Source organism: Microcebus murinus, chromosome 2 (assembly GCF_040939455.1).
Source record: "Microcebus murinus isolate Inina chromosome 2, M.murinus_Inina_mat1.0, whole genome shotgun sequence".
Lineage (NCBI taxonomy): Eukaryota > Metazoa > Chordata > Mammalia > Primates > Cheirogaleidae > Microcebus > Microcebus murinus.
In genome coordinates, this window is record NC_134105.1 from 54985454 (window position 1) to 55003579 (window position 18126).

The following is an 18126-nucleotide window of genomic DNA, read 5'->3' on the forward strand; positions in this document are numbered from 1 at the left end:
TCTTAAGTGATATGTCCCAACACCTTTGCAAAGTGCCAAATTTTAATACCACTCTAATGCAATTTCTCCAACAAAATGCAGTAAGTATAATTTTCCAAGCATACTGTGCACTCATTGATTAACAGATCAGAGCGAAGCTGCTGTATCAGCTAAGCTTATTTAACTTATGTGAATTCTGTTCATACACATATGTTTGTACATATGTACATACATGCATAGACATATACATATGCAAACATACGCATAGATAGGCATAAATGCACATTTGTCTCAGCAAAATTAGAAATTACTCCTTCAAGTAGACATTCATGATCATTCACAATAGTCAAAATCATAAATATTAAATCTACAAATGTCTACACTCATGTTTAGGGATAGCATCTGTTCAGTAAGACTTCTACAGCATTACTGCATTTCTTATGAAACATAATAATTTCTCATTTTCACTAAATCACACTGGCCATTTTCTCTATTACTTTATGAAATATTGAATACTTACATAATTTAGAGGCTAAGGGAATGGTGTATTTTGATGATTTTCCATGTTTTTTTATCTTTAATTAGTTGTATATAATGAGGAAAATAAGATTCATTTTTACTCGTACCTAAAGAAAATATTTGGCCAGGTGCAGTGGCTCATGCCTGTAATCCCAGCACTCTGGGAGGCCAAAGCAGGAGGATCACTTGAGGCCCGGAGTTCCAGACCAGCCTGGGCAACACAGCAAGAAAAAAATTTAAAAATTAGCTGGGCATGGTGGTGCATGCCTGTAGTCCAAGCTACTGGGGAGACTGAGGCAGGAGGATCTCTTGAGCACAGAAGTTTGAGGCTACAATGAGCTATGATTGCAACACTGTATTCCAGCCTGGGTGGCAGAGAAAGACCCTGTCTCTTAAAAAAATAGATAAATAAAGTGTCTGAAGAAAATATCAAGAATGTGGTCCAAAAAATAATTGAATGAATAATTGAACCTCAGTTTGGTTATTTTCTCTGAAATAATAAATTTCAAGAGTGACAGCTTAATTTTTAAAAATATTTTTCAGGAGCACCTTTGAGCCTATTATATAATTTTAGCAGCTAAGCAACTGGATTTATATACAATAGCTATACCCCTTTGGGAAAGAATGTGAACATACTGCATAATTCTCTTTTTGGTCCCCACCAACACTACCACTAAATGTTAATAAATTGTTTTCATGATCTTTCTGTTTCTGCAAATTTAAGTCACCACTGGGTATTTCATTTAATAAAAACAAAAAGGCCAGAGCATTCTTACATAGAAGTTGCTTTCAGGAAATTATTTCAATTTTGCTATCAAAATTATCTTTTCGATAAAGATAAAAAAATATAAAAAGATAAAGATAAAAAAGAATATCTTCTTTTATGTGTTTGCATCTTTATGTTCCCTCTGGCACCTGTAATATAGAAGAATTGGTGGGATTGTTAATTCTAATTTTAAAAAAGAGAGATATTAACCTATAAACTAGTAAGAGCCTACACCATCATATTAGGATTTTGACTAAAGGGCTTCAGCCTCTTTTTTTACACGGAAAAGAATTTTGTGATTCTCATTTGCTCTCTAACAATGACTCAGAGTCATGTCTGAGCAGCTAAAGCAAGTGTGGTAGAGGAAATAGAGATGGAGATGGGGATGATATGGGGATAAAAAAGGAAATCTGTGTTGAATTCTGGCCACATCTCAAAAATTTGCATTGCATGGACCTAGCCAGATGAGCATGAACATATTAATTATCCCACTTCACTGGCAAACACACCAAGTCAGAAAAGACATAAGTACTAAAAAATCAAAAAGAAAACACTGACCAGTGGTGTTTAACCTGCATAATTATGTTTTAACTGCTTAATTTCAGTATTTGTATATTCCATATTTTAATATATGTAAAATTGTGTATGGGCATATGCAAACATATTCATCTAGAAAACATGAAAACTAGAAAATCAATGCTTGAAAACAGACAGGCGTTGAATAGCTACCTGGGTATTTTCAAGTAACATGTAATTTCAATGTGTTATCTACATTTGATTTTTCAAATAAACACCCACTCATTCCTAAATAACCCAGGAACTTAAATTCAGTACCCTTTTCCTCTGTTTTTTTTTTTATATTTTCTGATAGGCTTATGAAAAAATAATTCACATTACCAAGGTATGAGAAGAAAACTGAGTTATCTCCTTAGCTTTCATTATATCCAGTCAACCCAAGGAAGATGTCACCTAGAGTCATAATAAATGCTATTCTAAAATTTTTTCAAACAATGCTTTTTAAAAAATGCATGTGGTCAGAATGCAGATAGAGTGATTATATAATTGTGTTTTAAAGGAGAACAAAATGGGAACTTAATATAACCAGATATATAATTGTTTTTCCAAGGAAAACAAACTGGGAACTCAATATAACCAGGTTATGTCTGGTAAGCAGCCCATCTATAACATATTATAAAGAGAATAGTCCAGTTCTCCCTTTCTAGGGTTGGAGGATGATTCCTTACACAAAGTGCAGCAGCATATACACTCTCTAACCAGGCTTTATCAGTAGGAAGTATTTAAAACAAGTGCAGAAAATGGCACAGGTAGCACTGGGGCATATCTCAACCACATAAGAATTCCCAAGGAAACCAACCAGTACTCCTATATCCTATAGACTAGGGAAGGAAAAAAGCCTTTGCAAAAATAGATACAAATATACCACTATATATCCCTCCGCTGGGGGCTATCTTTCTGATGGTGTGTGATTGCTTGCTATTACTCAGATTAGAATAGGGAGTTGCCCCCAAATATTTAATATTAGTAATAATAAAGAAAAGGGTATTATTATTTGTTAAAAATAATAGGCAGAAAAAGAGCCAAAAATATATATGAAGAATTTAAATGTAAATACATAAGTGATTTATATAAATAAATAAATTTGGTACTCAAAGCAGTCATGATTTATTTATACTGTGAGTCTAATAGCGTAATTTTTTCTAATAGCATATTTTTGATGTTGCTTTAATATTTCCCTCAAGGCTATTTATAGATAATGCCATAAATCTTGCATTATGCCAGTGGTAACACTATTTTGGATTAGTGCAAGGCATATTCTCCCAGAATCAATACAGCCTTATAAAATTTATTTTAGGTTCTGGTTTGGAATATTGGAAGTTACATTCTATGTATTATATGGTTTCAATTTATATTCTAAATAGTAAGATTGTACTAAAGAGACAAATTAAGACAATTTTAAATGTTGTGGATTTTAACACTTGATTTTATTCTGATCATTTTTATTCAGGTATTGTAAATAATCTAAACTTTTCTTTAAAATTCAGTAAATAACTCTAAGATGGTTATCTTAATTATATTTCTCATTGCTTCTAAAAAGCTGTCAATTTAGAATTTGTACCTAGTAAATAGTATCTAATAATATTTCCAGTTCAGAATGTTTTTATGCAATTAAACAAAATTAATTTTGCCATAATCATTAGGGACTCTTTTCAGAAAACTATGGTAAACTTCTGCTACATCACTAAAGAATGCCATACCATTTTTGCAATAGACCCCGTCCCAGCAAAGCAACATTTTAGACAATGGACAAGAAGATGTATCTCCTAGTGGCCAATGGAATCCTTACCCACTTGGGAGGCGGGATGTACCTCCGGACACCATTACTAAAAAGGTAACCAATTTTAAATTGATGACACAAACCATGAACCTTCCACATCCATTGTAATATGTAATCCATATCTTGTGTCTTAACATCATTTCTAACTTTGTGATAACTTTAGGTTAAATATTATCCTACTCTAGCATGTTTGGTTAACTGTAAGTGCATTGAAAACTATGGAAAATAGACACTGTCAAGTGTCCAGAGTTGGTAACGAATGTTTATAAACAACATCCTGCCACCTCTCTGCAGATATTACATCTTTGTCTTAAGAGTATCTTAAGATATTCTAACCTCTTACTACCCATCTCTGAAATGCAAATACAGAAAGGTATGTGACATATACTTCCAATTCTCTCAGTTTCAGCAGTGTGTTTTAGCCAATTTGCATAAAATGAGATTTGACCACAAAAAGACGGATTCATTATATCTAAAGTCCCCTTTCATTCAACAAACATTTACTGAGCAACTGTATGTACACTATTTTGTGTGGAGCACTTACTAGTAGATAGTAAATAAAATTATTTTGCTGGGGAAACAAAAATGAGTGAGGTATGGTTTCTTACCTCAAGAACCTTTTAATCTAGTTAAGTATGCTAAGTGGTAAGTAGTTAATTATAATACTATATGATAGTTCGCCATAACAGGAGTAAAAGGAAAGCCACAACCTGGGAGAAGATAGTTGCAATATATAAGAGGGACAAGGGATTTGCATCATTGCAGAATATATTTTTTAAAACTCCTACAAATCAATAATAAAGACATACAACACAATTTTTTAAACTGCCAAAATATCAGTAGGATAAATAAACATTAAAATAAACTGAACCTTTTTATCAATCAGAGAAATGCAAAAGATGCTATTTTACATTTACTAGACTGACAAAAGTTAAGAAATCTGAAAAATATAAGTTGTTTGCAAGTATAACAGCAATGGAAACTTTTTTATACTTTTTATAGTAACATAAGGCACAATCACTTAGGTAACAAATTATCTTATAAAGCTGAACATGAACATACCCTACTTTCCAGCAATTCTCCTCCTAAGATGTTATACTAGAAAAACTTTTATACATGTCACAAGGTACTTGTAATGTTTACAATACCAGCAAACTGGAAAACCTCAAATTTCCATCACCAGGAGATTATGTAAATAAGTTATGCTTTCACACAAAGGAATATTTCACAGCCATGAAAAGTTAGTAAACTATAATTACAATAATGTGTATAAACTTTAGAAACATAATTTAAGCGGGAAAAAAGTTCCAGGAGATTGAAAACATCAGGAATACCATATTTATAAATCTCGAAAACAAGCAAGATTGAAAATACACTGTTTAGGCATAAGTACATGGGAAAGAAAACTACTGTTTTAAGTGAATGTTAAATAGAATATTCAGAATTGTGGTTACCTCTAAAGGGAAGGTAGTGGTAGGATCAGGGAGGAAGCTGATACAATTATCAGTGCTATTCTAATTCTGAAGTCTAATTGTGGTTCTTACTCTCTAGTTTTTAAGCTCATGAGTATTCATTTTATAATTATGATTCATAACTTACATACATATTACATACTTGCATACATTCTTTGTGACCTAGATGACTTTTCTCCTTGATGACTACTTCAGTGCTTTAAAAAAAAGTACACTAAATGTCAAATTTTATTTATCCAAAATAATTTGTAATGTTACTGATTTTGAGGCACTATGCATGTTGCTAATTTGCCTATTGGGTAATGATATCCATTGCTACAGGAAAATACAATACGATGTGGTGAGTGCTGTCAAGATGGGATATAGGGCTATGAAAACACCTGGAAAGGGTACCTGTTTAGTCAGGAAATGAAAGGAAGTTGAGAAGAGAGGAGTGGTGTCAAATAAGGCTGGAGGGATAAGCAGAAGCCAAACCATGCTGGGCTTCATCATGTAGGAAATAGGAAGGAGAACATTAAAGTGTTTTAAATAGGGAAAGGACATGGTCACATTTTCATTTAGAGGACACTGACAGCTTTTCAGATAAGAAATTGGAGAGAATGGTGGGAGACAATGGAACCAGGTAAGAAGCTCCCACAATGATCCAGGGACATTAGACAGTAACAATGGGTAGTGGACAGAAAGGCATAGATCCAATATAGTCTTAAAAGGCAGGGTCAAAATTATCTGTGATTAGACATAGGGCATAGAGGATAGTTAAAAGTTCCAGCGTGGTGGCTCACGCCTGTAATCCTAGCTCTTGGGAGGCCGAGGCGAGCGGATTGCTCAAGGTCAGGAGTTCAAAACCAGCCTGAGCAAGAGCGAGACCCCGTCTCTACTATAAATAGAAAGAAATTAATTGGCCAACTGATATATATATAAAAAATTAGCCGGGCATGGTGGCGCATGCCTGTAGTCCCAGCTACTCGGGAGGCTGAGGCAGAAGGATCGCTTGAGCCCAGGAGTTTGAGGTTGCTGTGAGCTAGGCTGACGCCACGGCACTCACTCTAGCCTGGGCAACAAAGCGAGACTCTGTCTCAAAAAAAAAAAAAAAAAAAAAAAAAAAAAGTTCCAAAGTTAATACCCAGGTTTCTAATTTGGTCGAGTGAGTGATGGTGTTTCATTTGCCAAGAGGAGAAATACAGAAAGAGTAACAGGAGAAGGAGAGGGGAAGTTTAGGTTTTATTATATTGATTTGGGTATGTATCTTTCGGGCATTTAAGTGGAAGTGTTCAGTGGATATTTGGATATATTTATCTAAAGTTCAGTAGAAAAAGCTTAGCTGGAGATACAAATTTAGGAGTGATCAAAACACGCTATTACTGAGCCGTGAGTGAGACAGAAGAATGGCACAGAACCCCATGGAACAACATCTAAGAGACCTAAAATACTTAGGAAGAAGAGACAGAGACAGAATAATCAAAGATTCTATCAATAGGATGATTTCTACAGCAAGTTGTAGAAAATTCAATGCAAACACTTTTAATATTAAGGAAATATTTAGCTAACATAAGAAGTAGCCAAGATCTAGGCTAATCCTCATATTTAATCCTTGGTTCTCTATTATTAAACACTTAAGGAATTTTTTCCCATTTTCCCCTGCCATCACATTGTTGGCTTTATCCTTAAACTTATTCCTTTCATAATTATGTTTATCAATGACAATTTGTGTTATGAGCTTCCTTTTTCAGATCCAGCAAGAGAGAGAAACAGACTTCTAGTAACTATCTCTTAGGAGAAGACCCTTTTATCCCTGAATCCTTCAACAGTCCTCTTCTTACATCTCACTGATCCAAAATAGCTAAGGACTTCCCACCTCCCCTAGCAAGAGGAATGGAACTATGTGAGTTAGAAGGAAGATAGAGAAATATTTAAGATATTTAAGATGGCAAATACCTGAACATATTTAAAAGCTGAAGGGAAGAAAACCATTAGTGATGGGAAAATTGCAAATCTCAGACAAGAAAGGGGGGAAATCTGCTTCTTTTTGAGGAAAGATGAGAGAATGAATATGATGGCAGGACAGGGAGAGAGTGTCTATTGGGGTCAAGAGCAAGCTGCCTAACCAAACGAAGGAATCAAATGCACTTATATAGTTGCAAAAAAGTCTATCACTTTACCTTAAAAGGAGAAGTCTTACTCATTTATTACTCTAAATGCAACAAGTGTTTATATTATCCATCCATACATCCATTTTATATGAAATCCATTTTCAAAGTCCATAGTACTGCATTTATAATCATACCATATACCATCAATACACATCATGATGATCATTTCCTTGCCTCCCTACTTGCTTTAAAGACCCCATGCAATCCCATGATTGATTAAACATTTGTGAACTGGTGGTTAACCTTATTAAAGGCTAAAATAATTATTTAGTCTACCTGAAAACTTTATTAAACTTTTATACTTCTTGTCAAATGGGAAATAATATACTATGTCTTTAAAATGTTATCATGTCTTTAATATACAAAGTCATTTGTATCTTCTTCCTACTATCATGATAGGCAGCTTCTGAATGCTCCATGTTACAGCAACTTTGCTTAAAGTTTGAGATTTTTTGAACCTATAAATAGATATATCTAGTTGTTAACTCTCAGAGTAAAAAGAATAAAGAATGCTTTAACTATTTAAAGTTAGTTTTTTATTATACATTAATTGAATATCGCAAGTTAATATTTAGTGAGGATCAACCTAAAGAAAAATGAAAATAGTAAGAAAAGTATTGTCCTGAGCTGCAGAATTTACTAAAATAAGTGTGATAATTATACTATTATTATTCAGTTTATATTTTCCTCTACAACTCATGTTTTTAAAAGTTAGTGTTATTTTTGCAGTTGCCATGGAATGAGTAGTCTTAGGATACACATAATAAGAATGGAAACCTAGAAATTGAACTATAAATTGAATGGGAAATCAAGGGGAGTAAGTGGTGAAGAATTCTTAGCCAGTGCCTACATCTATTTCTCTAAGCCTTTCCAAGAGATTTTTAAAATCTTATCTCTATACCTAACCCATAAGAAACCACTGTGATGCTATAGGGATTTTGTAGGAAATCAATTTTGTATCAAGGCTTTGACGGGTAGTTCTCTATTCTAGCTATCATAGCTTTTTGGTTGAATTAATACTGGTAATACTCTTGGCCATGAATACCAGTACTGCAAGCACAATAAGGGAACAAATGTTGGTACCTTCTAAGCTGTGAATCCAAAGAGTTAGACACATAAAATAACTGGACAAAAAAGTGTTCACCTCTCTGAAAGCATTTTGCTCCTGTATCAACTGCCACCAACTGTGTACCTGAGAGTGGCTAGGTAATGGCAAAATGTTGAGGGTGTTAAATCTTGTCTTATTTTTTTAATGGTGTAATAGTAGGTGGTAGTCTTTTAATCTCCTCTTGCTATGTCAGTCCCCAAAGTCTCAAATTCTGATGTCTATAGTCCAGGAATCACTGCTAAGTGAACATGTCATCCCTTAAGTGAACATGTATATCCCCTTAACCCCTGAGTTCCAGGCAGTAATATATGAGCACTTTAAGAATTATTAATAGTATTAAATTTTTTTCCAATGGCTGAAAACACTTGTGGTTTCAGAAAGAGTTATTTGTACATTAGAGTCCTATCACATCACTTCCCTCACACCTACAGTCTATTGGATTATACCACAGCCTCTCTGGTAAGAATATTAGCTACCATGTACTAAATCTTTATGTCGGGCATTGTGACAAATGTTTTAATGTATTTCTTCATCTAATCCTCAAAACAACCATATAAAATAAGCACTGTTATTTTAAACATTTTATCAAAGAGGAAACTGACAGAGTTAAGGTTACTTGCCACACTCACACAGGTGACTAACCATTTTAGATTACTTTCCTATATATAATAGAAAATAATATGAAGGTGATAGTGTCAAAAAATGCAAAAACATGTTATTTTAAATTCAAGCATTACAGTCTGACTTGGTGACATTCTCCCTAGGAACGATAATTCTGTTTTGCCTTAATTCTAAAATGACAAGACTCTTTTAAAAGTATTAGGAGTCTTAAGCAGGTTGCATATCCCTGAGGAGATTAAAATTGAACCATAATACCTGTAAGGATATGTTAAAATGGTGGAGCAGAAAAATGTTGCAGCAGAAAGGCTAAAGTGGCATATTAAAACAAATATAACTTCAAACACTTCCCTTCTCGAATGCGTAACCAAGAGTCTATGAAATCCTAGCAATATAGAATCTGAAAATTCTTTGACATCTAAAGCCTAGGCATTCGAAGATCTCTTTAAGCATCTGTGACTCTTCCCTCCTGGAGTGTCTGTCCCCTCCCTCAGTCTTCTAGGTTAAGTGCATAATGACCTGGCAGTTGGAGTAATGAAGGTAGTTAGTAAGAGTCAACATCAGGATGGATACAGATGAAGAGAATGGTATCAAAAGCTTGCTACTTTAGTCTTAGCTCACAAACTTAACCCTTATGCTGAACTTGCCTGTGATTTTATCACATCTACAATGTCAGTTCAGCCATTTAAGAGCTTCAGGATGGCCAGGAATTTATCAGGACAAACTAGAAGAAATTACATGGGTTTTTCTTGGGTGTATGTGGTCTTTTTCATGTTCTTATTACCCTTCCCTTACCCAATGCCCAAATTATAAATTTTGCTTTCTCAGAGCCATGTAAAGTATTTTTTAAAATATTTTTTAGGAAGTTTAGGAAAAGAACATTCATTTCCTATTTTAATTTTGGCATTTGTCATGTTTTTTAATATAATGCATTTCAATGTTTCTTTCCATGTAAGTTTAGACTAGGAATTTAAATAAAAGCATTGTATTATTTTATAAATGTCTTATCTATAATATATTATCATAAATTATAGTCATTGAAAAGTAACTCTCTAAAATCTTTTTCACTAAAAAGAAATACTATTGTACTCTATATATGTGGAAATGGATAACAGTAACATGATTCTTGCTTTTGTCATTTAACTGAGACCTGGCATAGTGCTAGTGAGATCCCTTACATCAAATGAGGAATGTATCTCATTTACATAGAAATAGAGGAAAGTCTGGAATAGATAAGAAAGAGAGATGAGGATTTAAATATTGGAAAAAGTAGGGATGGTGGAAAGTAGTGTCAGTCTTGAGGATGTAAGAGAGCAAGTCAAGATGTAGAAGAAGCAGATATGAAAATCAACCAGGTAAACCTAACACATAAGAGACAGGAAAATAGAAATGTTTTTTATTTCCATCAACATTAAAGTCAAAACTATCTGTTCTGGTGTAGAGTAAAATTGAAATTGAAAAATGATTCTAAAACCTGAGTGATTGTCAATGCTGTAGCTAAACTCTCCTTTTGTACAGAAGCAAATATGTCAGGTAGAGTAGGTTTTTGCCTTAGGGTTTGTATTTTTTTCCCTCCCAAAGAAATATACATTATTAACAGTGAAGAACCCCCAGGAGTAAAGCCTTTACTTCATCAGTCCATAAGCAAATGAGAACAATCTTCATCCCTGTGAGCAATGCCAACCTCAATCCTGCCTTCCTATGTCCTGATTCTCTTTCCCAAGCCTAATTTTTATCCTTTGATAATAGCAAATTTTTCACTGATCAGAGTAAACTTTCCTCCTGGTAGACTGGGCCGTCACTAAAATTCGAAAACACACTGGAATTTCTTATATAGAGTTGTTTTGAACTCCATATATTTTTCTAAATGTTAAGAGATTTTTGAGTCAGTTGGTAGGCTAAAATTCTCCTTGCTTCCCTCATCCTCTTCCCATCACCCCAGTCATGACAGAGTCACTTAGAACTTTGTCTTGAGCAATATAAAGACTGCATTGATATCCATGGTAACAGCACATTCTACTGAGGCTGCTGAGGAAAAGTAGCTTCAAGAAGAAACAGCAGCCAAATCCATTCACTGTCAGTGAGCTCTGCCAGGAAACAAGAAATGAATCAGTGAAAGGGCAGATTGATGAAATCATACAATTATAAATTTTTTAATTAAAAAAATGCTCAGCATAATCTGTAGCCCTGGAGAAACAATTCTTATAAAAAATGCAGTTTTTCTATTGACCAAAAGCGTCTTTTTTCAGGGGACATAAAATAAAAAGTGGAACAGTGAGAAGATACCAAATGTGTCCAAATAAAAAGGAAACTTCATCCTTAGCAAGACTTCGAAAATGACTCTAGATCTGCAGTAATTCAATCCTACTTTCCTTGGAGTTTTGGTATCTAGAAATAATGTAGAACTGATTATTTGTGTGATTAGTAAGTACTCACTCCTTAATTTCACCCTCCAGTTGAAAAGGAACTTTTAAGCAGTAGTTGCAATCACAGCAGTTGCCTGGGAGGCAAACATAACCACTCTCATGCAAATGTCCCTACAAATTAGGAGGGGTTAGGAATAGGATAGATGAGTAGGAGAGATAATTAGGTGGAAATTATGTCTTAAGTAATTTTTTTGTGGTTAGAGGTCGATCATTGATAACATTGTTTGGCACTCACGAAACACCAATAGGAGGATCTTTGAGATTTCTGATGCTTGTATTTCATGATATATTGACACATTAAGACACCCTTTCACTCCCGCTGCCTAACAAATCTATGCCTCTATCCCTATTAATCTTGCCTCAGCATGGTCTTTATGGCAGCAATATTAGTTACTGTTCTGGAACAGGATAAAAATATACTGTTTGAGGTTGCATAAATTATAATATGCAGAACCATTCAAAGAATAATTATAGGAATAGCTAGGGGCTCAAATCAAGTCCCAAGCCTTATGTAACTTTATGCCTTGTTATTCAGATAAATTAAATATATTCTTTTAAAACATAGCTTAACTGATCTATTTTCATTTTATCTTTTCTAGAAAATCAATACAGTCATGCCCTTTGTTAAACCAGGGAAATAAGAATGAATATATCCAATTAGACTCACTGTCCCCATAACTGAAAATTATTAATATAAGATACAGATTTTGTATACATATATATAAATACACATCTATATATGTAAAGAGAGAGACATGCTTATTAAAAATAATTATTACCCAAAGCAAAAGTACATGGCTAGGAGGAAGTCAAGAATTCCACAAAAATAAAACCCATCAGAGGCAGCTCCATGACTTAGTAATAGTAGCTGAGTCAGGAAGAAGTGTTTAAATAAATCAATGGAATAATTTATTTAATGATCAATTTCAAATATTTATTTTATTAATTGGAAGAGCTAGAATGATATTTTTCTAATTGATTGATTTTAGTATTATTTAATTCATAGATATATTTAAAAACTTATTCTATTCTATTATGTTATTAGGTTTGTTCTCAAAAACAATATGGAAAGGAGGTTGTGGAAATGTGAGTGGAAAAATTCTCTAACTTAAAGCAAAAGTAACAGGTGATTAAAATATTGTTTAGTTTCACAATCACTTCAGTATTAGATTTTTCTTACATGATACAGCATTATTCTTTAACTCAAAAAGCACATCCCTTTATCTCCTAATGCCAGGGCAACAATACAGCTGTCTCTAGTATTGAAGGACATCACTGTCACAAAATCAGGGGATTGTTCTCATCCAGACTGACTCTAAATTATTTCTTTAATAAAAGTGCAAACCACAGAATGTCTATCAAATAGCTATTAAGTCAGAAATAGAAAATAAACTTTCCACAGAGCAAAGCCATAGAAAAAATACAGATTAAAATACTTAACTCCATCAGTATTTGACGTGTTGTTCCTTAAAACATGGTGTTCTTTAAAACAAATGACTGTTATTCTTCTGAAAGTTGAGATAACTCAGTAAAATTTATACTATCTTTGTGTGCGAAGAAATCTAAAAGCAAAATTGCAGAATTAACCCAGTGCAATAAAAATGTCCTTGCTTGAATATGTAATTTGAAGACCTAGATAACAGGACAATTGGCAGATAATCAAGGATAATTGTTACATAGAGGATGCCAAAACAATAAAATCCTATTTCATGCCATTTGATATTTATATGACTTACACCACTATACAGAGATTCTTAGAAATCTTAAGGTTGAAAGAAATTATTGTCAAATTTTATCATTATTGCTAACATCTTCCATTATATTTTGTTTTGTTTTAGGAATATATGTCAATATCATCACAAAACAAATCATAGGTTGAAAAGTATAGAGTTAGCCTTAATCTCATCATTTTGCTATTTTGGATGACCCATTATTTTTTTAATTTTGGTTAATAATTTCCAATTTCATAGCTATATTTTATAGGTTGACATCTAATCATAGGAGAATGTGCTTATAGAGATTCCTTAAGTCAGAGATGACTGCCTTCACATGTCAGCTAGCTGCCATCCTAAAACACATATACTGAAGTGAAAGATCCTATTGCTTCACCTTTTTATCTGTCATTAGAGAAACTGAAGTATATCATCAGTATCTGACTCTAAAAATTCAAGATCAGCAAATATTTGAAAACCCTCTAAAGAATACTACAGTGTTCCAGCACAATGCAGTGTCACAAAAACTCTGGGTCAAGAGAAAGAACATCTTTCTGCTCCTTCTCCTTTAAGTTGCAGAGCTTCCTTCCACATGTTTGTGCAAGTTTGTCTTCTAACACCCAAAGGGTAGAAAGTACATTTTGGCATCAAACTGGCATCATTAAGTACAAAAAAAACCAGAAGAAAAAAAAAAATCCAGCTTAATAGATTGGTTGTCATAATCATAAAAAGAATATCTACAATACATATAGTAGGCACTGTACTAAAGTGTTTAACATAGACATTCAATATCGTCTTTATGACTTTATAGGACAAGGAGCTAGGAGCATGGAATTAAGGAACACAGAGTCGGCATTCAGTGTTGTCTGAGTCTACATCTTGCTCTTAACCTCTATATTATACCACTCATATGTTGTATCCCACCCACCCCCAACCAAAAACAATCAGAAAATGTTATAGCGTAGCCCTGCTGCAATATTATATAACCCTCAATATCAGGAATATATTTGACATGTAACTTAGTTTGTATTTTTTACCATAGATTGGTATTTTCTTTTTGTTTCATTTTCAGAAGAGAGAAAAAAACTCTAACACTAGTCATAGATTTTAAAAGAATTTTTGAGTCCCTTCAACTTGTTTTTCTTAACTCCATGCAAATCAAAATTTTTAGAGATTTCAAAATGCATCTGTTTTCCAAGACTTTATTTTCTTTAATCTGAAACACTTATAAGTTCTCTACTTACCTTTGTGAATCTCAGAAAGAACAGAATCAGGAGCGCTAAACATGACTTAAACGAACCTAGAGGTCCTTCTATTATATTGAATTTAGTTCATTTTGTTAATTTTGTTTCTCAATTATTTAGCACATCAAACTTCCTGATTATATCATCTAAGATTCTTAACATCCCTTCCTGGATGATGCTGTCTCCATTTTCCACTAAATAACCTGGGTCCTGTCACCAAAACCACTTGTGAAAGTGACAAAACTGCACTGAATATTGAGACAAGCCCAGCTAAATGATAATTATACTAAGCACTATATGTACAGCACTAAGCTGTAATACAAAAAAAAAAAAACCATTATCTCTACTTATTTCATAGTGACTGCTTTTTTTTTAAGCCGAAGTTCAGGAGAAAGTTTCAGCCTCAACTGTCTTTAATTTGCCCTTGAGCATATTAAACTTTGCTGCTCAGTTTCTGCACCCAAGAAGAAAGGACAATGATGCACACCTTGTAAAGTAGTTTTGAAAAGGAATTAATATTATGAGGTACAATACTTATCATAGTGCCTGTCATGTAAGTGTTTAATGGTAGCTATTATGTTTATTATTTTGGATAAAAATATGTTAATTATGGACAAGCTAACTTTCATTTAGCTTTGTTCTTAACAATAGGTTGTTAATGAGACCAAAGATGAGTTAGCATCCCTTTTGAATTAGTTATCCATGAAAACAGATTGCACTCTTCACCTGGACAGTTGGTTCTCTTAAAAACTTATATAATGGTGGGGATAGAAATATCTAAGGGAAAAAATGAAGGTGAATCACAGCACCTAAAGTATTAGCTATCTTAATAGTGAAGAGTAAGTAGTATCATCTCTACTTATGTCAGGATTGATTTATTTTTATTTATTTATTGTAAATGCTGCTCCCATCCATAAAAGAGACTACTCCTCGATATCTGAAACAAAATGCATAATTTACTGCTTACTAACAAATAATTTGCAAGGTGTAATCTGTCTGAGCAATACTGGGTCTGGGAAAGCATGGAGTTCAGGTATTGGCAGATTTTCAGAAGTTTTAATGTTTAGGGGTTCTTTGACAAAGCTTTAACTGGGAAAGCATGGTTACTTGAGTGAGACTATTGCTGACTGGCTGATTTTAAAGAGCAGATTCTAAAGCAAGTTGTCATTGATTTATTATAACAGGTTTAAAACCAGTTCTTTCTGATGATTTTTAATTGCTATGGCCAAAGAACAATGAGACCTTTCCCAGCAGCAGATAAGAACTTTTTATTCTCACTGCCATTATTGAGTACAAGCAATACACTCAGTGTATTGCATTATCTTCTTTACTCAATATCTTCTATTAATATTAACACTTATTATTACCCACAATTTTCATATGATAAGCAGAGAGCTTACCTTCCATAGATTGCATAACTAAAAAGTGACAGAGCAAGAAATAAAATCCAAGTTCATCTAACTCCAAAGACTAAGTTATCTGTACTGCCTGTATTATTTTCTTAAAATTAACTTCTGGCATTTCTATAACCCCTTTGATTTCTATAATTTTGCCATTTCAAGAATGCAACATAAATGGGGTCATATGATATGTAATATTTTAGGACTGGTTTATTTTTCCCCCAGCATACTTCTCTGGACATTCATTCAGGTCATTAACGTGCTCCTTTTTATTGCTGAGTAGTATTCCATGGTGTGGATGTATTGTAGTTTATTTAATCATTCACCCATTGAAGGAAATCTAGGTTGTTTTCTGCTTTGGGCTTTTATGAAGAAAGCTGTTGTAAAAATTCATGGGCAGGTTTCTGTGTGAACCTAATTCTTTCTGAGTCTCTGGGATAAATGCCCATGAATGCAATTGCTGTATCATAACATTTGTGCATGTTTAGTTTTTAAGAAACTGCCAAACATTTTTCAAGAGAGGCTCTATCATTTTACATTTCCAACAGCAATATATGGGTGATTTAGTTTTTCCTCATCACCTCCAGCATTTGATGATGTCACTGCGTTTTGCTTTAGTCATTCTGATAGGTGTGTCATGGTATCATTGTGGTTTTAATTTGAACTTCCATAATGGCGTATGATCTTGAACCTATTTTCATATGTTTATTTGCCTCCATCTATACATCTTCTTTGGTGAAATGTCTTGTCATGTCTTTTGTACATATTCTAAATGGATTGTTTAGCTTTTTACTGTTCAGTTTGAGAGTTCCTTATATATTCTAGGTACTGTCCTTTATTGGATATATGGTTGGCAAATATTTTCTCCAATCCTCTAGTTTTGTTTTTTTTTCTCTCAACATTTAACATTTAAGTCTGTGATCTATTTTGAGTTAATTCTTATGTAAAGTGTGAGACATAAAGTCAAAGTACATTTATTTTGCTTATGGATGTCCAACTGGGCCAGCACCATTTGTTATAAAGATTCCTTACAGTTGAATTGCTTTTGCACCTTTATCTAAATCATTTGGGCATATTTTTATAGGTCTACTTATTAGTTTCTGTCCTATGTCATTGGTCTATGTATCTATCCTGCTGCAAATATAGTGACACATAGTCTTGATTACTTCTATAATAAACTTTAAATTAGATAAACTGACTCCTCTTACTTTATACTTTTTAAAAGTTTTAGGTATTCCAGTTGTCTTTTTAAATTTTAGAATAAGCATGTATATTTATATTTATATATAAATCTTGCTAGATTTTGATAAGAATTTGTTAAACTGGTGCATCAATTTGGACAGAATCCTTACTCTTTGTCTTCTAATCCATAAATAAGCTATACCTCTCCATTTATTTAAATCTTCTTGGATATCTTCATTAGCATATACGTGTAATTTTCAGCATATAAGTTTCACACAAACTTTTCTTGATTTACACCTAAGTTTTTTATGATTTTTGCATGATTATACATGGTATTGCATTTTCTTCTTTTTTTTTTTTTTTCTTTTTTTTTTGAGACAGAGTCTTGCTCTGTTGCCCAGGCTGGAGTGCCGTGGCACAATCATAGCTCACTGCAACTTCAAAGTTCAGGTCTCAAGCAACCTTCCCACCTTAGCCTCCCAAAGTGCTAGGATTACAGGCGTGAACCACCATGCCTGGCCAGTATTACATTTTAAATTTTGACGTCCATGTGCTCATTGCTGCCATACTAAATACACTTGATTTTTGTATATTAATCTTATATTCTATAGCCTTGCTAAACTCACTTGTTAGTTTTAGAGTTTTTGTTGTTGTTGATTATTTTGAATTTTCAATGTAGACAATCACGTCATCTATATATAAGGACAGTTTGTTTCTTCCTTTTCAATCTGTATGCCTCTTATTTCCTTCTCTTGCCTTATTTCACTGACTGGAATTTCTACTACTATGTTGAGTAAGAGTGGTGAGAGTGGACATTTATGTCTTGTTCCTAATTTTAGTGGTGAAGCATTTAGTTTTTTGGCATTAAGTATATTAGTTGCAAGTTTTTTAGATGCTCTTTATCAAGTAGAGGAAGTTTCCCTCTGTTCTTATGTATCTGAACATTTTATATCATGAATGGATATTGAATTTTGTCAAATACTTTCTCTGCTTCCATTGACATGATCACATGATTTTTCATCTGTAGCCCATTAATATATTACATTGATTGATTTTCAAATATTGAATAAGCTTTATAACACTGGAATAAACATTACTTGGTAATGGTTTATAATTCTTTTTACAATTTCTTGACTTTTTTAATTCAGGTAAAATATACATGCATAATTTACCATTTTTCCATTTTTAAGTGTA

At 33.3% G+C, this 18126-nt stretch overlaps 1 protein-coding gene across 4 annotated transcripts in view; it reads left to right on the forward strand.

The window, feature by feature from the left end:
* Window positions 1-18126, forward strand: part of LRRC7 (leucine rich repeat containing 7) — a 510593-nt gene that overhangs the window by 412275 nt on the left and 80192 nt on the right. For all 4 annotated transcript variants that reach the window (XM_075999305.1, XM_075999314.1, XM_075999312.1 and 1 more), the window contains one exon: window positions 3555-3674. In XM_075999305.1, the coding sequence (XP_075855420.1) occupies window positions 3555-3674 (120 nt within the window). The remainder of the gene's footprint in view (window positions 1-3554; window positions 3675-18126) is intronic.